Source organism: Ovis aries, chromosome 8, assembly GCF_016772045.2.
Source record: "Ovis aries strain OAR_USU_Benz2616 breed Rambouillet chromosome 8, ARS-UI_Ramb_v3.0, whole genome shotgun sequence".
NCBI classification, from domain to species: domain Eukaryota; kingdom Metazoa; phylum Chordata; class Mammalia; order Artiodactyla; family Bovidae; genus Ovis; species Ovis aries.
Genome location: NC_056061.1, coordinates 1,954,915 through 1,979,278, shown reverse-complemented (window position 1 = coordinate 1,979,278; position 24,364 = coordinate 1,954,915). Strand labels below are relative to the sequence as shown.

At 38.7% G+C, this 24,364-nt stretch overlaps 1 protein-coding gene across 2 annotated transcripts in view; it reads left to right on the top strand.

Annotated features, from left to right (window-relative positions):
* COL12A1 (collagen type XII alpha 1 chain) overlaps positions 1 to 24,364 on the top strand; it is a 120,100-nt gene that overhangs the window by 6,867 nt on the left and 88,869 nt on the right. For both annotated transcript variants that reach the window (XM_015097286.4, XM_060419188.1), the window contains exons 3-13: positions 3,267 to 3,383; positions 5,161 to 5,304; positions 5,748 to 5,807; positions 8,061 to 8,324; positions 8,514 to 8,678; positions 9,986 to 10,159; positions 12,251 to 12,541; positions 12,989 to 13,591; positions 15,940 to 16,212; positions 18,970 to 19,242; positions 21,296 to 21,568. In XM_015097286.4, the coding sequence (XP_014952772.3) occupies positions 3,267 to 3,383; positions 5,161 to 5,304; positions 5,748 to 5,807; positions 8,061 to 8,324; positions 8,514 to 8,678; positions 9,986 to 10,159; positions 12,251 to 12,541; positions 12,989 to 13,591; positions 15,940 to 16,212; positions 18,970 to 19,242; positions 21,296 to 21,568 (2,637 nt within the window). The remainder of the gene's footprint in view (positions 1 to 3,266; positions 3,384 to 5,160; positions 5,305 to 5,747; positions 5,808 to 8,060; positions 8,325 to 8,513; positions 8,679 to 9,985; positions 10,160 to 12,250; positions 12,542 to 12,988; positions 13,592 to 15,939; positions 16,213 to 18,969; positions 19,243 to 21,295; positions 21,569 to 24,364) is intronic.

The window sequence follows — 24,364 nt, the reverse complement described above, 5'->3', positions numbered from 1 at the left end:
AATACACTTCATACACTTACCAAATCTTATTAAACTAATCTCCTCCCACCTGTCCATCCATCCTTGCACTGTTTTAAACTCTTGGACATATCTTCCTTTTGAGTGCCATAATGAATAACAATGTTTTGTACAAACTATATATCAAGATAGACACTTTGGTTTTAAAAGTGCTTAAACAAGTTGTAAAGTTAATATACCAAACTTTATCTGTATCTGAATTGGAGATGTCTGAATAGCACATATTTATTGTTGATGAGGCATGAAATAAAGGTTTTTCATAGAGTGAGTAAAATACTTATGTATATTTTAATAGCCAAATTCATATCAATATTGGTTTCTAAAGTTAATCTTTCATGCAAATATTTCTTATCTAATAAGCCAGTATGGTAGAAAACTGTATGCTCTGGAGTCAGACTATGGGGGTCAAAGTTTGGCTGCTTATTTGCTGCTGTGTTAACCCTTCTGAATATCACTGATTCATCTGTGAATCAGATAATAAGGCCACTCTGCTGGGTGGTCATGAGAGGAGAGAGAGACAATATATACAGTGACCAACTCTGCCTGTCATAGAAAAGACATTCAGCAAAAGCTGGCTATTATTATCATTGCTAAAAAGTCCCAAATCCTGCCAATTTATGTGAAAAGATATATCAGAATGTTGCTTTGATAGCATAGCCTTTTGATAACAAAGCATTATTCATAAATATGAACTTAAACTGTTAGTGTTATGAATATTTAAAACTTTAGTTTCTTCACTATCAGAACTTAGTTTTATGAATATAGTAATATACCCGATTTCTACCTTATTCATTTATAATTACACTTCTGTTTATCTTCGTTCCCGTTCATATTCTACACGACTAAGACTGTCTACAATCACAGTCCCTATGTGGGTAGTTTTCTTAGAGCTCTTCTGGCATCTGCATTCACTGTGTATAATGATGCAAAGGCAGTTGTGAATTACTTTTATATAAAATAGAAGACTTTTGAAGTTAATGAAAATATATTTTGCATTGATTCAAGTCAACGGGGGTCCACACTCACACCTGCTTTATTATGTTTTTTTCATGAAAAAACAAACAAACAAAGTACATAGAATGGCAAGCCTAAAAGATTTTGCAAGTGGTAAAGGCGGCAAGAAGGAAAGTGCAAAGGGCTGTCTGTTGTACACATGCTGGTCAACCGTCCTTTATTACTTCTGATCCCCAAGTACCACATCTGAGTTTCTATGAACACCTTAAAATCCAATTGTTAAAGACTTTTCCCAACAGTCAATTTTTCAGTTTTTCTGGAATCCTGGTCATTTGGAAATCAACAAGGTGGGCTGCTGCTGCCCTTCAGCAGTTTTAACCTAGTGTCTGCTGCTTCAGGTCAATTTCCTTGCAAGGTTGGTGGTACTGTTTTTCCATGTACTGATTTTTCAAAAGCATGCTCAGGCCAGTTGCGTCTGCCTTTGCATTAAATTTGTCCTGAGCCATTGCTACTGAAATAATATTTTATAATGATATTCTTAATACCTGTTGTCCTATTAACATCTGTTGCATGCTTGTTATACTAAGTGATGGCTACCGGGAAACCTCGCAATACGGTTACAGACAGCAGAATGTTGAATAATTAAACTATGCATGTAGATTAATAGTCTAATCTCACTGCCTGTGTATGGATAGTAGGAAAATAACATCCATTCCATGACTAGTGTATACAGTAGAAATAAAAAGCCATCTCCTACAGCTGGAAACAGCAGTTCCTTAAAGCAAATGGTTGCTTAATTTGTATAATTTCCATTAAAATGTGCTATTAATATTACATAAATCCCTAACCCCAGTTAAATTCTATGACTCATGTCTCCAAGCTACTACTACAGTTCAATTGACCTTTAGGAAAACCTGAAAGGAGAGTGTAATCTCTCAAAACAGAAAATTCTGACTCACAAGGAATACGTTCACTCTTAAAACGCAGAAGAATATGGCAGAAAGTCATTTTATTGTGTTGACCCGCTTCGAGAGTCATCATTTTGACGCATCGACCATGCACTGACAGTGAGTCAGTCAATGCTGCATGATGAGGCATGAGCCCTGCAGGGAGAATATCATTATAAAATACTTCTGGACCGTCTTTGTGTAATGACTACTGTACATGGAGGCTTTCGTTCGTTGTGGGAAACTAAAAACCAGCCAACATTTCATTGACATGTGCATGATGCTGAACAGTTTTGTATGTAAACTATTGCTTTCTGTACTTTTCAATTATTCCTGTCATTGACTTCTCCAAGATTTATGCGGTCATGTCTTCAGATTGCTTTACTAGTTTCTTTAAGTTCTGTAAATAAATGTCCATAAATATACATTGATGTTGTCTTTTCATAATTAACCATTGCTTTTGTAAAAGGACCATACTGGCATTTTAACTTAAAATGCCACTTCTAGTATGGAATATACCTGCTGCAAAGGAAAATAAGTGTTGGTTTACACCTTGCAAACATACAGAAAATTGGTGTAAACAGGCAGAATATTAATTTTATAAACACCTGTATATCATTCTTATATATTTATAAATGATTGACATTCCTTATGACTATTTTTGAGTATTGGTCCATTTGAATACAAATATACATTTAAATGTATATTTCCTTGTGAAACGCAACAGTGCTAAATTTCCCAACAGTGTTTCTTCCTTTTTATTAAAATACATTTCTCATCTCTGCCACAGACTGAGAATTATCCAACAAAAATTAATAACAAGGCAATGATGCAGAGAATGAACCAAAATATCATTGATTCTTTCCATATTATGAAAAAAAAAAGTATTTTGTCAGTGTTCTAACTTAACTTCTGTGGTTGTAAGCAGGTTGTGATTTGGCATGCTTATTCAAAATCCACTCAGCATGTATTGAAATTTCCTTAATTGTTATGTGAATTGTTTGCATATGTGGTTATTATATGTGATTTCATTGTACCTGTATGTACTTGTATCCAAATTTGTTTCTATTATGCTTGATTTTGCTGGCCATTCTTGGATGACCTAGCAACTCAAGAATCCAAAGCGTTTTGTGCTGTCTTCTGTAATATGTATACTCTCTGATGTTTCGTCATACCGTGTCAGCTTTTAATTTTATTCTTGTCCAACAAGATATCTTTTATATTTGTTGGAAACAAATTTATGCAAAGACAATTTTAGTAAGCTTTGCTCAACACAATTCTTTATTAATTAAATTGACCATTTTGTGACATTGGAAAGTGTAACATACCAACTCTCTCTTTTTGCAGTTGAACCTCCTTCAGACTTGAATTTTAAAATTATAGATGAAAATACTGTTCATATGTCATGGGCAATACCACCTGATCCAATTGTGGGTTTCAAAATAACAGTGGACCCTACAACGGGTAAGTTTTGGGATGTTGGGGTTTTCGGACAGACATCCAAGATGATATAATCTGATCCTTCCCCCACCTTCTGCTTCATTATGAGGAAACCAAGATTTAGAAAACCAGAGGGGTTTACCTAATGTCACAAGATATTTGGTGGACTCAGGTCTCCAGATTTCCAGCTCAGAACCCACTCTTATATTTTTATAGTGTTAGCTTTATTAACTTGGTTTGCTGTGTAAAGCTGTTAGACTTTATCCCCTGATCGGAATATTGCTGGTAATCTTTGATTTTATAAAATAGAACGATCACTGCTTGACATTCTTCTTGAATCACTTAATCTGTCCAACACTTCAGTGACAAGTGGTGAAGTGAGGTGTTTCGCTTTGCCCAGTGTCCTGCGTACTTCGGTGCTCAGGACACAGTCTTCTGGGATCGTGGTGAGCTGCCATGATGGAAGACAAGGATTTACTGGGTAAATTCTGTATCCTAAGGCTGAGAGTCAGTATCCTTTATGTTGTTTGAGTAGGGAGAACCAATCTCTCTTGACTAACTTTTATTTCTAACATGGAATGAGAAGAAAACCATTTTTATGAGCACTGGCCAAGTGGTAGGGAGGGGTCTTGATTGGCTGATGGAAGAGATAGATAATGTCAACATAACTTATCACCAGAGCTGTGTTTGCATACTTATGGCCTTTAAAAATGCCAATGATTTTAAATGCTGATTTATCAGGGGATTGAGAAACTGTTATCTGTTTTTAATATGATCCAAGAGCTTAAAAAGGGGTCAGGCATTTACTTTTTCTTCCTTGAATCTTCTCTTCCCAAATATATGTACAGTTAACTGTTTCATTGATTCCAAAGCCAAAAAGCAGTTGAAAAAGAGTTCATCTGGTTTCCAGATGTTGGAAATGACTGGCTGTAGAAACGAACACTGGGACCATCCAAACCCGCAGAGCCCTGGGGTCTTATTTTCCCATGGTGGGCCCTGGTTGGTTCTGCAATGGTCCACATATTAACCTGGAGCATTTCTCAGGGTTCTGTCATGCTTGTTGCTTTTCTTGATTATGTTTTGATAAAAATTAATATGGTTAAGAATTTTAAAAGTCATTTAGTCTCTAACAACTACTGTTTCCTGTTGAATTGAGCATTAACATAATCTAAAAGGAAATACATAATTGTCAGCAAGTAAGGAAATGCTCAGTACACTGTACTTCGAAATATTTGATAGTTAAGTCAGATCAGAGGACCATGGTTACCCTTTAGAGTATGCCTCACCCCTCACTGGAATATGGAGGATACACCTCTCCTATAAAAGTGAATGCTGTTTCCCAGTAGACATTCATTTTAGCCAATGGGGTTTGTTGTCTTTGAGTTGATTTTTAGCCCTTCCTTTTCTTTTGGTACTCTCTGATACATAATTTAAAATTAAATTGTTTTCTGCTTTATATCTTACTTATAAAAATTTTGTTATCTACCATTAGTATTCAAACACAATGAAAGATTGTTTTTGATATTCTGATATATCTTTAATCTAGAGGCATACTTGAGTCCTCAAACAAATATGGAATATGATTGTAACAGGTAAAGGCAATGCCAGTTCATTTATTGAATTTCTAGAATTCAAAGTGTTAGTTTTGGAGGACAGTAAAAACAATAATGCTTGGCTATTCTGAGAAAAATGTATTTTGAATTTTCAGGTTTTGAGTATATCTGGGAATTACATTCTATTGTATTATGTTAAATGTGAAAAAAGTTTTGCTGCATTGATATTTTCCTTTCTATATTTCCAGATGGGCCCACTAAAGAATTTACCCTTTCAGCTAGTACCACTGAAACTTTATTAACAGAGCTTATACCTGAAATAGAGTATGTGGTGACAATCACTTCATATGATGAAGTAGAAGAAAGTGTACCAGTTATAGGCCAATTAACAAGTAAGCGCACATATACAGTACTTTTATACCTTATATTTTGCAGAAGGTTTCTGCAACTTTCAATTTAATTTGTTGTTATGCAGAGTTAATTTACATCAGCACTAAATATTCTTGCTCTGATCCTAGTTATTAGTAGATGTGAATAATTTACTCACATTTATAAGCTTGGACTCTGCAAGCAGCAGGAATGTTATGAATGAAAACTATTAAAAAGCATTAGACTTTGCCAAGCTACAGAGTTAATATCTTTTTTTGAAATATATCTGAAGCCTCACTGAAAATAATTTATTTGCAAGGGAATGCTTATTTGGCTGTATTCTCGGACAAGCTGGGAATACACCACACACTGGAAAGACAATGGTGAAAGACAATATGCTTATTTTCTTCTTAGGAAGTATTTGTATGGGTTCATTTCCCCTTGTAATAATCAAGTTTTGACTCAGTTCAAACAGGTGGCCCGACAAAGCCAGGGGAGAAGAAACCCGGAAAAACAGAGATACAAAGTAAGCATTTTCCTTAATATTTGTATGTGGTTTTGCAGAAGTAAGTTATACATGTAATATATAAAGGAGATGTTCCAATTGGATCCATAGTTTGATCTCACTCCTATATTAATTTCTATAAGTTTTATCCACAAGTATAGGCAGTATAATAGTAATGTATGCCTAAGTGCTTATAACACCTCCGTTCTTACTTTCTAACCATTCTAGGTACTCAATCTTCTTTTTACTGGGGGTGTATTAAATTTGTGTATGTTCAGGTTTCCCTACAGTATTCTGGCAGTAGGCGAAAAACAAAGCTCATCACTGGACTTAAATTGTAGAAACAGATGGTAGCTTAGGAACACGTGGGAGATAGAAGGTTGGACCACAAGGGAGATGGCCTTGTGGTGTCTTTAGCAGTTCCATTTCCATGAAAATCGCTGTATATATTCTGGTCATCTCTAGGGTGTTTACGTGGGCTTACTTGGTGTGACTGTAAACATTTCCAGAGTCTCTGTAGGATGTCTCTGATGAATTGATGCATTTGTAATCAAATGAAAGCAATTTTATGGTCTAGTTTTGTGGTTTCTAGGCCCTTTTTGTCCTACACTGCTCTGACTTACTGGGATGAAGCCTTAAGTGGTTGGACTTCTAATTTTGCCACCTTATAAGTGGGATTTATGACTCAGGATAACAATAAAAATATTGTGAACACAAAGTTCCCTTTATCTGGAATTTTCCCCTCCAAATCACTGTTTATAATTCTTTCTAATGTCTAATAATCTGAAGTGAAGTTTATAGCATGCAGTTACAATGCAAATATTTTCCCTGAATCATCAATATTTATTCTAAAGCAAAGTATTATTCCAAACATTGACTTTCAGTAGACTTATGTTGGCCCATTAAATAGTATGCAAAAATTATTTAGGCAGGCAACTTGTATTGGCTTGCAAATTTTTCCAGGACCCTTTCCTTCTTTTCTGAGCCAAATACTTCTCTTATTATCCACCAACTGACTGCAGGGACAAAAATACCTTCAGAAAATTTACTCCGTTTTGCCTTACGAATACAGATTTTCATAAAACCCAACCTGTTTCCTACTCACCAACTGACCACAGAAAGAAGAAAAAATGTTTGATTACAAACACCAGTTGTTGTATTTTGGGGGGATTTAAAGATACCACATGTGTTTTTTACTTTTGAATTAAAATAGTTTCCCTGCCTTTTCTTTAGTGAAAGTAGATTTAGTTGTGAAATTTAAATACATTGATGATTAGGACAAGATGTTATGAGTATTTTTGCATTGTATTTATGATGGTTGTTACTTCTGTTAAGATTTCATTAACCCTCTGGACTAACCAGCTGCCGACTTTAGACCATCACATTGTCAAGTGCAGGAGAATGTTAAAAGATTTGCTTTTTTCTTCAGCTCTATTGCATTTGCTTAAATGGCACAGCAGTTGTTCTGTAATTTTAAAAAATCTTTATTTGACTGCACCAGATCTTAGTTGCGGCATGTGCGATCTAGTCCTGATCAGAGATGGAACCCAGGCCCCTGCACTGGGAATGCAGAGTCTTAGCCACTGGAGCACCTGGGAAGTTCCTGTTTTGTATTTATTGATCTAAAAGTACCAAGAATGAAAACACTTTGCTTATATTTCTTTTGTATGTCTCCTAGATAGTTTATATAATTTTTACTTGGAGAAAAGAGTGAGGATATAGTTACAAAAATAGATAAGTCAATGGCACAAATGCTTGGGTCATAGGCTCTTGGAGAATCAGTCATATATCTTTTCATCTTGTCTTGCGCAATGTCTTCTATGACAATTTAAAGACATAGCTGCAGAAATGCATCTTCATGAAGGTACTGAAAATACTTCTGTGTGTGTGTGTTAAGTTGCTTCAGTAGTGTCTGACTCTCTGCGACCCAAGGGACTGTAGCCTGCCAGACCAGCCAAGAATACTGAAGTGGGTTGCCATGCCCTCCTCCAGGGGATCTTCCCAACCCAGGGCTTGAACCCATGTCTCTTATTCTCCTGCCTTGGCAGGCGGGTTCTTTACCACCAGCGCCATCTGGGAACCTGCCCGAAAATGTGTGCCAATAAAATGCTGTGTTCTTTTGTGCATGTCACTTGTGGGGGAAGAACGATATGAAATGTTCTAAAGAACAAAATGATTTTAGGAGCCAACATTTTTGCAATGTTAGTTTGTATTCCTTAATGCTAGATAGATTTAATAGCGTGTCATTTAAAAATTGTATCACATATATTTCAGAATGTTCTGTCAGTGCCTGGACCGATTTAGTTTTCCTTGTGGATGGCTCATGGAGTGTGGGAAGAAACAATTTCAAGTACATCTTAGACTTCATTGCTGCTCTCGTGTCTGCTTTTGACATTGGGGAAGAGAAGACAAGGGTTGGAGTTGTTCAGTACAGCTCTGACACCAGGACGGAATTTAACTTAAATCAGTACTACCAACAGGAAGAGCTGCTTGCTGCAATTAAAAAAATCCCATACAAAGGTGGCAACACAATGACAGGTATTTATTATTATTATTTTTTACAAATTTTGGTATTGTTTAAGATAAATGAAGTGTCTGTTTGGGAAAGGAATGATGGATTGCACAAATGATCATATGTTAAATAATTTTGAAAGTAATCTTGTAGTTTTTGATTTTAGTGAAACTGTATAGTGCGGAGTGACTGGACGTATCTCTTTTTCATTTCAGGGGAAGCCATTGATTACTTAATTAAAAATACCTTCACGGAATCTGCTGGGGCAAGAGTTGGCTTTCCCAAAGTGGCGATTATTATTACAGATGGCAAGTCCCAGGACGAAGTGGAAATTCCAGCAAGAGAGCTTCGAAATATTGGGGTGGAAGTTTTCTCTTTGGGTAGGTCACGTTTGGGGAAGTGTTTTCCTTTTAGAACCACTGTACTACTTCATGCTCCGAAGATGAAGGCTTGATTCCTCAAAAAGGATCCTTCCTCAAGGAAGGAAAGCAAGGTTTGCTGCACCTTACAGTGTAGTGTTACTCCGAATCATTTTGGAGGACAGTTTTGCTTGTCTGTTTCTTTCACGTAGCTCCTCCCTTTTTAAAAAAACTTTTTTATTGGTGTAGTTTCCGGTGGATAGTAAAGGGATTCAGCCATACATGTACATGTATCCATTCTCCCCCAAATTTCCCTTCCATCCAGTCTGCCATGTAACTGAGCAGAGTTCCATGTACCATACAGGAGGTCCCCATGTCCCCCTCCCCTCTTTTTAAGAGAGGCATTAGAGTTGCATATGTATTAAGTAAGGCGATATTCACATTCCTTGTCAACCCTCTGCTTTTCAAAGAATTCTGAGCCACTGGTTCTCATAAAGGTCCTCCTTGTATTATCATTAAGTGTTTTATATGTGTTTCCTCTATTATGTAACACTTGAAGAATTCAGAGAGCTCCAGCTCATTCAGGACTCTGGAAGAAAAAAGTATTATCGACACAGATGGCAGCAGGGACGAATGATGGCGTGGTTGGCATGAGAGCCTACTCTGTTTTACCAACCACTCATTTGCCTCTGTGGCCACATTATGTGAAATGAGAAAATGTCATTCAACCGTTTTTGTCCTTTCAACAGTTGCACATTCGTTAGGAAACAAAGCAATTCAGTTTATGACTGAATAAGGATTCGAAAATGTCTTCACTTGGGAAAGACTAAGAAAGCAAAGAACTTCCTTGATGTGACCCATTTCCCTTTTCAAAGATCCTGTGTGTATGTGTTAGTGGCCCAGTCGGGTCCTACTCTTTGTGACTCAGTAGACTGTAGCCCACCAGGCTCCTCTGACCATGGGATTCTGTGAGCAAGAATACTGCAGTGGGTTGTCATTCCCTTCTCCAGGGGACCTTCCCAGCCCAGGATCGAGCCTGGGTCTCCTGCATTGCAGATGGATTCTTTAATGTTTGAGCCGCTTTTGAAGGGAAGCCCCTTCGAATATCCTACTCCCATTTTTTAAACTTTATTTTGTATTGGGGTATTGCTGATTAACAATGTTGTGATGGTTTCACGTGAATAGTAAAGGGATTCAACCATATACTTACGTGTATCCATTCTCCCCCAAACTCCCCTTCCATCCAGGCTGCCATGTAACATCGAGCAGAGTTCCATGTACCATATAGGAGGGCCCCATTGGTTATCCATGTCTCTTCTGTTTTAAAGGCATTAAAGCTGCAGATGCAAAAGAACTCAAACAAATTGCCTCCACACCTTCACTCAATCATGTGTTCAACGTGGCCAACTTCGATGCAATTGTGGATATTCAGAATGAGATCATCTCCCAGGTGTGCTCAGGTGTGGATGAACAGCTCGGTGAACTGGTCAGTGGAGAAGAAGGTGAGTGAATTGTTGGGCGTTCCCATGTGTTCACCTTTTCCATTATTTGAGAACATCTACGGTTTTTCAAACAGGGGGACATTTAGCTTAGTGCTCTGCAACTTAAACTCATCACAGCGCTGTTTCTATTCAGTGGCAAAGAGTTTTCTGTCACCATAAACTGTGTAGCGTTTTCAGAGCTCTTAAGATTATTTCAAAGAGCAGTCAGTTTGATCCTCCCACTTTTGCAAAATGTTCCCATTTATCAGTAATTGCTTTTAAATACATGGGAGAGAGGAAAAAAACATTTCATAAACATCCTTTGGGGCTTTAAAAAAAATCACAGTTTCCACGATTGTTCTCTCAGTCTGAGAATTGACAACTGCTTAAAGATAAGTTCTAAATAACTCCATCTTCAATCATGTAGAATCTTTCATCTCCAAACCCCAGGCATGTTGGCAGTGTTCATGGGCTGTAATCCAGTTTCAGAGCTCCTTCTTATTGCCTCACGGGCTCTGAATCTCTTTCTTTGTTTTATGGCCTAGTGTCTGATTTTTTGCTCGGCACTGTTACAAAATGCACCCCCGGCTGACTTTCCCCTGGTCATCTTCTCTTACTCAGCCTTTTAAAACATTTGAGTTTTCATCCTCACTAGGGTGCATGTTCGAGGTTAGGCCAACTTTGGTTCTGCCCCTGTTCGCACTCTCCCTGGCAGGGGACATGGGCTTCATCCCAGGTGTCCACAGTCTCAACTTTGGGGTCTCCTCTCTGTGGCTGGCGATTACCTGTGACTTCTGTCCCCTAGGCTGCCCGTTGGTGCGTCCACTCCTGTCCTCCCATTATTTCTCATTTCTTTAGGCATCGCTTTTATGGGCTGTGTCTGATAGCCTTTCAGAGAAGACAGTGAGTAACCCTGTGCATGTTCTATCACCCAGTGCCTCAGGCTGACTTACAGAAACGTAGAACCATATCTTCTGGGAAATAGGTTCCATCGACAGATCTAAAACGTCGAAGATTTGGTCTGAAATAGCTTGAGATGCTTTGGTATTAGCTGAGTACATGACTTTGTTCTACATTGACTAAGGACAGAACATTTTTAGATGATCAGTATTTGCTTATCAAGCTGCATGTTGTACACCGTGGTTTCACCTGTTTGGTGGTATTCTGAACAAAGCTGAGCTTTTTCTTCTAAACCTTTGATGAAGTAAAAATACAATTATTTAGAATTATAAGAACCTGTCACTTAAGAACGGCCGACTTCTTATCTTTCTTGGCATACTATAAAGTATCTTTAAAATATTATATTATTATGTTTAAAGTTTTATGAAAAGGGGAAAAATTATTTCTAAAATACTGAGTAAGCCATTGATTTAGCAAGTATTTATCAAGTCATCTTTGTCACCTGAATAAAGGCCATGACATGCAGGCATGCTAAGTCGCTTCAGTTGTGTCCAACTCTTTGTGACCCCATGGACTGTGGCCCTCCAGGCTCCTCATGTCATGGGATTTTCCAGGCAAGAATACTGGAGTGGGTTGTCCTGCCCTCCTCCAGGGTAAGAGCCCATGAATGTAATGCCAAAACCAAAATGGAAAATCTTGGTCCCAGAAATGAATTAGGCATCTGAGGTCCTATTGTTAATTTTTTCAAGGATTTCTTTGCTCTGAACTTCTCATCTCCTGGATTAAAATTCAGGTACTGAATCTCTGGTTTGATGGGTACAAGTGGAAGTGGGTGTCTGTGACTGGAAACTTTTTCTGATACGTGCACGTGACGTGTGTGTAAGTTGCTACAGTCGTGTCTGACTCTTTGCAACCCTATGGACTGTAGCCCGCCAGGCTGCTCTATCCATGGGATTCTGCAGGCAAGAATACTGGAGTGGGTTGCGATGCCCTCCTCCAGGGGATCTTCCCAACCCAGGGATTGAACCTGCGTCTCTTAAGATCCTGCATTGGCAGGTGGGTTCTTTTACTGCTTGTGCCACCTGGGAAGCCCTTTTCCTGATTCGATCATGATTCATTTGAATAAGGAAAACTGAGGTGTAACAGTAAAGACCTCGTTAATGGGGCTGCATCTCACGGTTTTTAATCACTCTTCTGTGTGTTGTTTTGCAGTTGTTGAGCCTCCTTCAAATTTGATTGCCACGGAAGTCTCGTCGAAATACGTTAAGCTAAGCTGGAGTCCATCTCCTAGCGCAGTGACTGGCTATAAAGTTCTCCTTATACCCATGACCACGGGAAGCCGACAGCATGCTCTGAGTGTGGGGCCTCAGACGACCACGCTCAGCGTCCGTGACCTCTCAGCAGACACAGAATACCAGATCAGTGTTTCTGCCATGAAGGGGTTGACATCCAGTGAACCTGTTTCAATAATGGAGAAGACTCAACCAATGAAAGTCCAAGTGGGTGAGTTAATAGGGTTTGAAATATGTGGAGGCCCATTTGGTAGTAGACCTTTCTGGTTCAGACTTACTTTTAAACAAAACAGTTGTGATAAGTTTCCTTTAGAGAAGCCTGCTTACTAAGAAAACCAGATGTCTTTGGCTGTCTATGTGCATGGGTTCTATATGCACAGATTCAACCACCTGTATTGTCTGACATGGGTCGAACCTGCAGATGTAGAAATCTGCGAATCTGGAGGGCCAACCTCCTTGTGCTGTTTTATAGCGTGGGCTTGAGCATCCACAGAGTTTGGAACGGAAAAGGAGGTTCTGGAACCACTCCCACCCCTAGGATGCAGAGAAACTGCTGTATTTATATTTTTATGATTAATTCATATTTGTTTATAAATTTGTTTATTTCCTATGAGTAATTGATGCTTGAACTTTAATGGGCTTTCTTTCTTTTTTACAGAATGCTCACGTGGTGTGGATATAAAAGCCGATATTGTGTTTTTGGTTGATGGTTCCTATAGCATTGGGATTGCAAACTTTGTTAAAGTTAGGGCCTTTTTGGAAGTTCTTGTAAAAAGTTTTGAGATTTCACCAAATAGGGTGCAGATAAGTCTTGTCCAGTACAGCCGGGATCCTCATACTGAATTCACATTGAAAAAATTCACCAAAGTTGAAGATATAATTGAAGCAATAAACACTTTCCCTTACCGAGGAGGGTCTACCAACACTGGGAAAGCAATGACTTATGTCAGAGAGAAAATATTTGTGCCGAGCAAGGGTTCAAGAAGCAATGTCCCAAAGGTCATGATTCTTATCACAGATGGAAAATCCTCAGATGCTTTCAGAGACCCGGCTATAAAACTGAGGAATTCAGATGTTGAAATCTTTGCCGTTGGTGTGAAGGATGCTGTTCGCTCAGAGCTGGAAGCCATTGCCTCTCCTCCTGCCGAGACCCATGTGTTCACAGTGGAAGATTTTGATGCTTTTCAGAGGATATCATTTGAACTCACACAGTCTATCTGCCTGAGAATTGAGCAAGAATTGGCAGCCATAAAGAAAAAAGGTTAGTAGGCTCTGTAAAGTAAAAGTTATCCCTTCATGAACAAAGCATTTTTGGCTCTAAAATAGAGGATAATCTGCTCTGTCAATTCTATCTGTAGGAAAAGTAACTTTCCTGTGTTATTGTAAACTACTGGGTTTAGCTCATTTACCTTTGCTACATGGCTTTCTCCTGCTATGGGTCAGATGTTTATTGGCGAAAAAGCTGTTTATCTTAAGAGTCATGCAGGACTGGGAACCAGCTTTATCACTCCCATTTGTCATGTCCAATTAAATAACTGGGAATTGAGTGTCTGGAGGGCTGAGCTAGTTCCTTTGAATCAAAGGTAACTGGAGTATAGTCCTGGATCTTTGAATTCTTTTTCCTGAACCATTTTTGGGCATCATTCCTCACAAATGAATTCCCTATTCTCTTCTCTTCATTTGCTCAAATTCTGTTTTTCAACGTTTGATTAAAAGTCCCATCTCTTGCATCAAGCCTCATAACTGTTCTCCTGCTCTCACGCTGATCACTTGTAGTCATTTGGCATTCAAATAGACTACATTTTTGTTGATAACCTTGCACTCTCTTTTCACTCCAGTTTCATTGTATGTCCCCCAAGGATAGGGAGTTTGCCTTAAACATTGTGTCTTCCTATGATTTGGTTTAATAAATATTCTTTTGTTCAGTTCAGTTCAGTTCAGTTCAGTTCAGTTGCTCAGTCGTGTTCGACTCTTTGCGACCCCATGAATCGCAGCACGCCAGGCCTCCCTGTCCATCACCATCTCCCGGAGTTCACTCAGACTCACATCCATCAAGTCAGTGATGCCATCCAGCCATCTCATCCTCGGTCGTCCCCTTCTCCTCCTGCCCCCAATCCCTCCCAGCATCAGAGTCTTTTCCAATGAGTCAACTCTTCGCATGAGGTGGCCAAAGTACTAGAGTTTCAGCTTTAGCATCATTCCTTCCAAAGAAATCCCAGGGCTGATCTCCTTCAGAATGGACTGGTTGGATCTCCTTGCAGTCCAAGGGACTCTCAAGAGTCTTCTCCAACACCACAGTTTAAAAGCATCAATTCTTCAGCGCTCAGCCTTCTTCACAGTCCAACTCTCACATCCATGCATGACCACAGGAAAAACCATAGCCTTGACTAGACGGACCTTTGTTGGCAAAGTAACATCTCTGCTTTTGAATATACTATCTAGGTTGGTCATAACCTTTCTTCCAAGGAGTAAGCATCTTTTAATTTCATGGCTGCAGGCACCATCTGCAGTGATTTTGGAGCCCCCCAAAATAAAGTCTGACACTGTTTCCACTGTTTCCCCATCTATTTCCCATGAAGTGATGGGACCAGATGCCATGATCTTTGTTTTCTGAATGTTGAGTTTTAAGCCAACTTTTTCACTCTCCTCTTTCACTTTCATCAAGAGGCTTTTTAGTTCCTCTTCATTTTCTGCCATAAGGGTGGTGTCATCTGCATATCTGAGGTTATTGATATTTCTCCCGGCAATCTTGATTCCAGCTTGTGTTTCTTCCAGCCCAGCGTTTCTCATGATGCACTCTGCATAGAAGTTAAATAAGCAGGGTGACAATATACAGACTTGACGTACTCCTTTTCCTATTTGGAATCAGTCTGTTGTTCCATGTCCAGTTCTAACTGTTGCTTCCTGACCTGCATATAGGTTTCTCAAGAGGCAGGTCAGGTGGTCTGGTATTCCCATCTCTTTCAGAATTTTCCACAGTTGATTGTCATCCACACAGTCAAAGGCTTTGGCATAGTCAAGAAAGCAGAAATAGATGTTTTTCTGGAACTCTCTTGCTTTTTCGATGTTCCAGTGGATGTTGGCAATTTGATCTCTGGTTCCTCTGCCTTTTCTAAAACCAGCTTGAACATCTGGAAGTTCACAGTTCACGTTCTTTTGTTAGGAAAACATTTTGAATTATTACTTTGAAATATCTACTTATGGTATGACAGAAATATCCGTCAAACCATTTGCTTGATGGTTCATTTTAGATCTGATACTGTTTAAATATTCAGAGTTGTAGGAATGACCGTTCTGTTACTGCGTTGCCTTATGAAGCTGAAAACTCTAATTCGGTTTTTTTTTAACTAGTTACTTTTACTTAAACAACATAACTTAGTGTTATGAATGATCAAGACAAATGCTCAAGACTGTGATCATTCACAGGGCTGTGAGTGAGTGGCTTTCTCTCACTGGTCTTGTGTGGACTGCTCACTCAGTGCATTGGCCTCAGTGACCACTCTCCCAATAGAACGGAAGCCATTTCAGAAAACGTGTAGCCGTTGGGTCCGTGTGTGCTTTGTAGATTTAAAAATGATTTTAACTATGTTCTTCTTTTTCTCTTAACAGCTTATGTGCCTCCAAAGGATATTAATTTCTCTGAGGTGACTTCCAACAGTTTCAAAACCAGCTGGTCTCCTGCTGGAGAAAACGTTTTTTCGTACCACATCACCTACAAAGAAGCTGCTGGGGATGATGAAGTGACGTTGGTGGAGCCAGCCTCGAGCAGCAGTGTGGTCCTCAGCAACCTGAAACCAGAGACCCTGTACCTGGTCAATGTGACTGCAGAGTACGAGGATGGCTTCAGCATCCCCTTAGCTGGAGAGGAGACCACCGCAGAAGGTGTGAGGAGGGTTCCCCACCGTTTCCCCCAAACTAGTAGTTTATCATAAAACAGAGTCACCATGGGAAATGACCATCTGCTTTATAGTTTAGCACTGTGAACGCCCTTGTAAGAGTCAGTTCCTTTAAAATACAGCTACTCATAAATCTTTTTCAAAAGGGAAAAAACTTTGAAGTGAAAGATCCTATGTTTATTTTGATGAATTTGAGGTTGAGACATAGAGAATCATTAACAATTATGGAATTAGCTCTTGAAATACTGCTTATCTAGCATTTTCTGTCCCATGTTTCAAATACTTCTGAGCTACCAAACCTTTGATGACAGATATATATTACCAGTTTTTTCTCTTTTTAAAATTGTGGTAAGATATACCTGTAAGTAACATTATAGCGACCATTTTAACCCTTTTAAAGTGTGCATTTCAGGGGCAGTTAGTGCATTCATATTGTTGTGCTAACATCACCACATTCGTCTCCAGAACATTTTTATCTTGAAAACCTGGAATTCTACTTGTTAAACAACAACTTATCATTCCCACTGCTACTCCTAAACAACTCCCCCTTTCTCCCCGGCAACAGCCATTCTACTCTCTGTCTCTATGAATTTGATGACCCTAGGTTCCCATGTGATTGGAATCATACAGTATTTGTCATTTTGTGACTGGCTTCTTTCACTTGGTTTAGTGTCCTCAGGGTTCATCCGTGCTCAAAGCGTGTGTCAGAATGTCCTTTCTTCTATGATTGAATGATATTCCAGTGTATGTATAGACCAACTCTTCTTTATCCATTCACCCATCAGTAAGCACTTGGATTGCTTCCATCCTTTAGCTACTGTAGATAAACTGCTAAAAACCTAGCTGTGCAAAGTTTACCAGATGTTTCACGTGATACTTGTTTAGATGTGTCTACTTTACTGGAAAGAGGTGAATACTTTCTGATACATTTTTCTTCATCTGATATTGACAGTATTCTGAAGAACCTTGTTAGAAGACTAGCACCAGATATTTACTCTTTAAGATAAAATACAGTGAATATGATAAGAGGTATCAGTTGTTCTCCATTTTTATTGGGTATAGAAAAGGCTGAAACAACAGCATGAGGAATTTAAGATAGTTACAAACAAAGACGTGTTTGCTGACAGGGAAGGCATGTGCAGGCCTACTTGCTGATAAACGCTAGAGAATCTTTGAGTTTTTCGAATATGATTGATTTTTCTGTTGTGCATGGTTTAGGTATATTCCTTTCTGAAGGTTAGTAGATACACTAAATGGCCTAAGTTGTCTTGTCTTATGATTTTTGTGATGGTATAACCTAGCAGGCCACACTTAGCTATTTCTGACTTTCTGCTGATTTCTCTCTAATGTCAAATTGTGGTTTGATGAGCCTGGTCCTTTTTCTTCAGCACTTTGAGATGGAGATGGAACTTTGTCTCAAAAGGAAATTGAAATCTAAAGGGTTTTCGAGTACAGTCAACTATATTTGTATACACTCTAATTTTTCCTCAGTGAGCTACTACAATAGAATTTGGTAATGCTTTTCCAGTTCTGTTGTTTGTAGTGAAATCTGAGATTTGAACTTTTTTCTGTATAAGGAAGTGTCTGACTTAATATCTTTATTAAACTAGCAGTTATTAAGCTTCTGCTATATGTCAGGTACTATGATAATTGTTTCCAAGGATTATCTCATTTCACCATCTCAATAACCCTACAAATAGTCACGTTTTCGCTGTTGGCTAAGCTGAGACTCAGAAGTACATCTTAATTAAATTTCAGAGCCAGTATTCAGATCCATCAGTTTTGTTTGCTCGGACCAATGTAGCCTTTTTCCTTGCCATATGAAATGAATCATGGATATAGGTCTGCCAAATTGCAAATTAATTTGCAATTTGCTTTGTTTTCTTGAGATATGCAATTCCTTTTCCTTGCTGGAGTGGTCTATTGATATGTTGGACATTTAGATAAACTTCTCATTGTGTGAAAGGTCCATGCAGATATAGTGCACTGTGGTTTTACCATAGTGGATTTAGTTCATCTTTCCTGACCATGTTGTCCATATGAACAATTCGCTTCTCAGACAAAAAGGTCGTTAAACCACAAAACCAAGTGATGTTCTCATTTGGACTTAATGAAAATTTCATTTAAGACGTAATGAAAATTTCATTTCATTTAAATTACATTGCAATTTAACTTCAAGATTTAGATTCAGCTAGTATGGTGCGGCAGCAGTATTCATTAAATACCTACAAATGTCTTTGGTTTAATACATGTGTGGTCTAATTATTCTCAAGTCAAATGATTGTGCAGATAAAAAAGTTAATGGTGTGACTGATTGGATAAGACAGTTTGTTCAAGTGGGTAAATATGGTAGACCTCAGTGTTAGTATTACTTTCCTGCTTTTTTGAGAAAATCTTTAAGAGTGAAAGTCTTGTTACTTGTACTTGAAGAAACAGATTGTCTTTATTTTTGTTTTTATGTCAATATTAATTTGAATTTTATAGAGTATGAATTTAAAGGTTTACTGATATATGCCTCTTTATCTGATTAAACAGTTGACAGTACTCAGTTTCCTTCTGGGTATTGTAGTATGTTTGCCATTTCAGAATGTAGTTAATATCTGGCCAAATATGTTCAGGAACCAGGATGTCTGTCAAAAAATGCTCATGGATTTGCTTAGAAAAATGCTGTAATTTAGTGATCAAAAACTGGCTTTTTATTCTTCACATATAATACATCAACTTATTATTTTTAAAATTTTAGTGAAAGGAGCACCTCGAAACCTAAAGGTGACGGATGAGACTACGGATAGCTTTAAAATTACCTGGACTCAAGCTCCGGGGAGAGTCTTAAGGTACCGAATTATTTATAGACCTGTTGCTGGTGGAGAAAGCAAAGAAGTTACCACTCCAGCCAATCAGAGGAGGAGAACGCTGGAGAGCCTGACTCCAGACACAAAATATGAAGTCTCTGTAATTCCTGAATATTTCTCAGGACCTGGGTCTCCGTTGACTGGAAACGCAGCCACTGAAGAAGGTAGAAGAAATATGCTCACTCTCTGGTGACAACTGAAACCTTAGGCTGGGAGAAGCTTTGCACAGCTATTCAGACACTAGAAGCCGTGAGATGCTCTGTCTCAATTACTGGAGTGTCTAAGAAGTTAGTCCTGTTAGATTTGGTTTACTCAAATATTTGACTTACTTGTGACCCCATTTATTGGGCTTTCCTGGTAGCTCTGATGGTAAAGAATCTGCCTGCAACACAGGAGACCTAGATTTGATCCCTGGGTTCGAAAGATCCCCTGGAGGAGGGTATGGCAACCCACTCCAGTGTTCTTGCCTGGAGAATCCCATGGACAGAGGAGCCTGGCGGGCTACAGTCCACGGGGTTGCAAAGAGGCAGACATCACTGAGCGGCTAAGCACAGCACAGACCTCACTTATTGGTATCAGCAGAAACTTGAGTTGTATGATATGGTCTAAATATTCTTTCAGAATAATATTATTAAATATTCTAATATAAATTGAAGAATGACTAGGGATTAAAAATCATATTATGCACCATTGAGATAGATTACCTGTTATTTCTTCAGGAAGATTTAAAAATACTCACCTGTTTTTATTTAAATGGAATGATTAGGCTTTCTGGACAGATTCTGATATTAGCTGCAAGTTATTAATATTTAATGTATCATTTCATGAATGCAAATTAAGGCATTCATATTTTTCATTTTATTCCTTGTCTTTAAAGTTTTAAAAACATAATAATAATTCCATGTCAGCAATAATGAGTATTTATTAAGTACCTGGAGTAGGAAATGGCAACCCACTCCAGTATTCTTGCCTGGGAAATCCCACGGACAGAGGAGCGTGCTGGCCTATAGGCCATGGTTCACAAGAATGGGACTCAACTGAGACACTAAACCAGCACCACCATTAAGCACCTATTTGCATCAGCTTCTGTGCAAAGAGCTTTTCATGTATTAGCTCACTTAATCCCTGCAAAAGACCTAGAATATAGTGTTGCAAAAATGTTGGGGCTAAGGAAACTGAGTGTTGCTAATAAGCAGTGAATGTGAGTTTGTTGCCCTCCTGCAGACACTGATTGCTTCATGACTCCCATCCTGGTGCAGCCTAGCTAATTAGTCTCTCCTGCAAAGACCCTCTCCACCTGCCCTCTTTTCTTCCACTGGAGAAGTCACTACCCTTATTCTTTCCAGTTGGGAATCTAAGGTTCTTTGTACTGGGCACCAAACAAACAAACAAACAAAAAAAGACCCAGTGATGCTTCATCCTTCTGTTTTTTTGAGTTAAAGCTGGGGGATGTGTGCCTGGTGAGGAGAGTGATAGAGTTGGGAGCCTTGAGACCCTTCAGAGACCACATGGCCCCGTTACCAGGAAAGGCGTGAAAAGCCAGACATCACAGTTGCAAAGCGATGGGCGGCCCCTGAGTGGAGCTGAGGCTCATTTCCTCTCATATATATTTTTCTAGAGACAGCACTATTTATCATTTTTATCAATTAACATAATTCATGGGCATCACATTTAGATGTTCTTAGCTTTCCTCCAATAAAGTCTTTTTATTGACTGTTTCTTAGAGGAATTAAAAATCTTCATTGTGTTACTAATCAGCATATATACATTTTATAGTACTTTGTTCCAGTTTTAGAGAAAACGTAGGTTTTTTACATGAAAGATTCTAACATGGAAGACTTTAACCTGTGTGACTACTGTACAGAAGAGAAATTGGATGGGTTTTGTTTTGTTTCTACTAACACATAGGGCCCGATTTAGAGACGCTTAAACTCTGTTGACTAGTCAGCAGTTACAATAGTCATAATCTCACCTGGGATGTAAATTTGATTACATATCTATCTAATAGATAGATACATACGGGTTTCCCAGGTGGCACTACTGTAAGGAACCTGCTTGCCGGTGCAGGAGGTATGAGAGACTCGGGTTTGATCTCTGGGTGGGGAAGATCTCCTGAAGGAGGGCATGGCAATTGATTATATATATATAAAGCAGCAAAATGTTTTTAAGTCATTTTATTAAATACTGAGTTTTGATGTTGTTGTTTCTTTAATGAAGTTAGAGGGAACCCAAGGGATTTACGAGTTTCTGACCCTACGACATCAACTATGAAACTGTCTTGGACGGGGGCACCAGGAAAGGTGAAACAGTATCTCATCACATACACACCGGTGGCAGGAGGTGACACCCAAGAGGTCACTGTGAAGGGAGACACAGCAAGCACCGTCCTGAGAGGGTTAAACGAAGGGACGCAATATGCCTTATCTGTGACTGCCTTGTACGCCTCTGGAGCTGGAGATGCCCTTTTTGGAGAAGGGACAACACTTGAAGGTAATTGCTGTCATATTTTATAGAAATCTCTGAGCTTGCTTGTGATTGCACTTAGGAAGCTTAAAATGTTTTCAGAGAATGAAATCTGAGTGTGTGCCATCGTCTCTCTTAAAAGGAATTTATATTAAAAAATAAGTAGTCATAAAACTGCTTCTTATTCAGAGATGTAGGCTACCAAAAAAATTAAATTTGACTGGCAAGCAGTGTACTGGGGAGCTGAGTGTGTAGTAAGGCTGTAGGAATGTGCCTATTGTGCCATGGGTTGGTTAAATGGAGAATAGGTGTGTGACTCTCGGAATGGACAGGGGGAAACATTAATGGAGCAAGAGGGTTTGGTGTGCCTGAGATAATGTGGTTGGTCTGTCACCCAGGAGCAGAAAAGAGCCCTTTTCTGACTAACAGCCTCTTCTCCTGCACCGTGCCTATCAGTATCAGTATCAGTTCAGTCGCTCAGTCATGTCCGACTCTGTGTGACCCCATGGACAGCAGCCCACCAGGATCCCCCGTCCCTGGGATTCTCCAGGCAAGAACACTGGAGTGGGTTGCCATTTCCTTCTCCAATGCATGAAAGTGAAAAGTGAAAGGGAAGTCGCTCAGTTGTGTCCAACTTTCAGCGACCCCATGGTCTGCAGCCTACCTGGCTCCTCCGTCCATGGGATTTTCCAGGCAAGAGTACTGGAAGGGGGTAGCCTCCCTGTCCATCACCAATTCCCGGAGTTTACTCAAGCTCATGTCCATTGAGTTGGTGATGCCATCCAACCATCTCATTCTCTGTTGTCCCTTTCTCCTCCCACCTTCAATCTTTCCCAGAATCAGGGTCTTTTCCAATGAGTCAGTTCTTCATATCAGGTGGCCAGAGTATTGGAGTTTCAGCTTCAGCGTCAGTCCTTCCAATGAATATTCAGGACTGATTTCCTTTAGGATGGACTGATTGGATCTCCTTGCAGTTCAAGGGACCCTCAAGAGTCTTCTCCGACTGTGCCTACAAGCATTTATAAAAGCTTGAGAAATATGAGAGTCCAAGTTACTGTTTGTTTTCTGAATGACTTCTAACATTCAGTTCTGTGTTAGAAGTTCAAAGTTAATGCAGTACTTAGTAAGAACCATCAACAAGACTGAATCTGTTTCCTTGGTTCTCTAGAGTTCATTGTCAGAGGGCTTCATATTTCTTAGGCTCTTTTGAACTGCAATGGAAGCTTAGATTTAACTCCACAGCCGGAAAGTAAGTCATACAAGAGAGAGAAAGCACAAATTTAATGTAACTACAATGAGAATGGATTGTAGTGTTGAAAAGCAGTATCAGTGCATGTTTAAAATGATGATGCATTTCCGTAGCTGGGGCCTAAATGGGAGGTTGGGTTTCCTTTTGTTATCACCACCTTTTCTATGCCTTATTTGAAATAATTGTAGGAAGAAAATAAATCTAAAGTATCTTTTGTCGTGTGAGATCACAGTGATATTCGGGAAATATCCATATCAGATTTAATGGGTCCAAGAGCTTGGAGGACGATAGATGTTGTAATTCACAAGGATGAGATCTACAAGAGGCAGTTTTGATTAAAACTTTGACTTAGGTAAGAAATAAAAGCTGATTGACAAAAACAGTCTAATCAAAGTTCTGTCTCTAATAGTGATTAAGGGTTTAATCCAATAATCTGTGAAATTTATTATTAGCAGAGGGTTTAAATTAAAGTTTAAATCCCAGTGTGCAAAATACTGATTATTCGAAGAGTCCTGGTTTGGCTACCACGTGACTTTGAAATAACCTTTTAACCCCTCTGAACCTCCGTTTATCCATCTATAAAGAAGGGATGACCATTTTCCCCCCTTCCTCCCAGACTTACTGTGGAGATCAAATGGTAGAGTGTTAAGTGAAATGCTTCGGGATCTGGAAAATATTCCACATATATGAAATTCATCAAGGGGAAACAACATTCAGTTTAGAACTGATATCTAAAGATACAGCTTTTGTAAGTATATCAAAGATGTTGACTGGTTACTCTAAAATTTTGAAAATAATAAGAGATGGAAATGGAAATTGCCTTAATTAGGAAGACACAGTCCAAACAATGGAAGCATGTGATCTTTATACCTGGAGCAACATTCGAAATTTCTGAGAAATTTGTCCTTTTTTTTTTTTTTTTGACCTTTAAGTTCTTTCTCATGTGCTCTCTATAGGCTTTCAACATAGGTTGCTCCTCTAGGATTTTTAAAGGATCGGCTTTGAAGCTTTTGTTTTTTTATAGAATAGTTGTAGATTGTTTATATTTGCAAACATTTCTCCCTTATAAGGGATATCTTGGAAATAATAGGTTTACTTGTGCTTATACTTTTTAAACTTCTTATATTCTTTTGCATTTCTTACTTTATAAATACACTTAACATTTTATCAAAACGTTGCCTCTAAAGATTAATGCATTTTTACTAAGAATAATATATTATCAATTTTTAGAAAATAAAATGCACATTTTAACATCACAGCAAACATTCTATTGGGTAGTGACTTTTCTAGGCCAAGTGTGTAGCTAAATTCTTTATAATTTTCTGGGTTTGCACAGGAGGTATAGAAAATCTACAAATTTGAATGTGTGTGTTAGTGTGCACACCTATATATCTGGTCAGAAATAATCTCCAAGGGAGATACACAGATAGTAAAATAAATAAAAAAAATTACTATTTCCCATTCCCTAAGATGGAGGAAAGCTAGATGATTTGCAACTTCACTTTAAAAATATAGTTAATTCATAACTAGATTGTAACAGTAGATTTTTTTTCCCATTGACACCAAATCTTTTC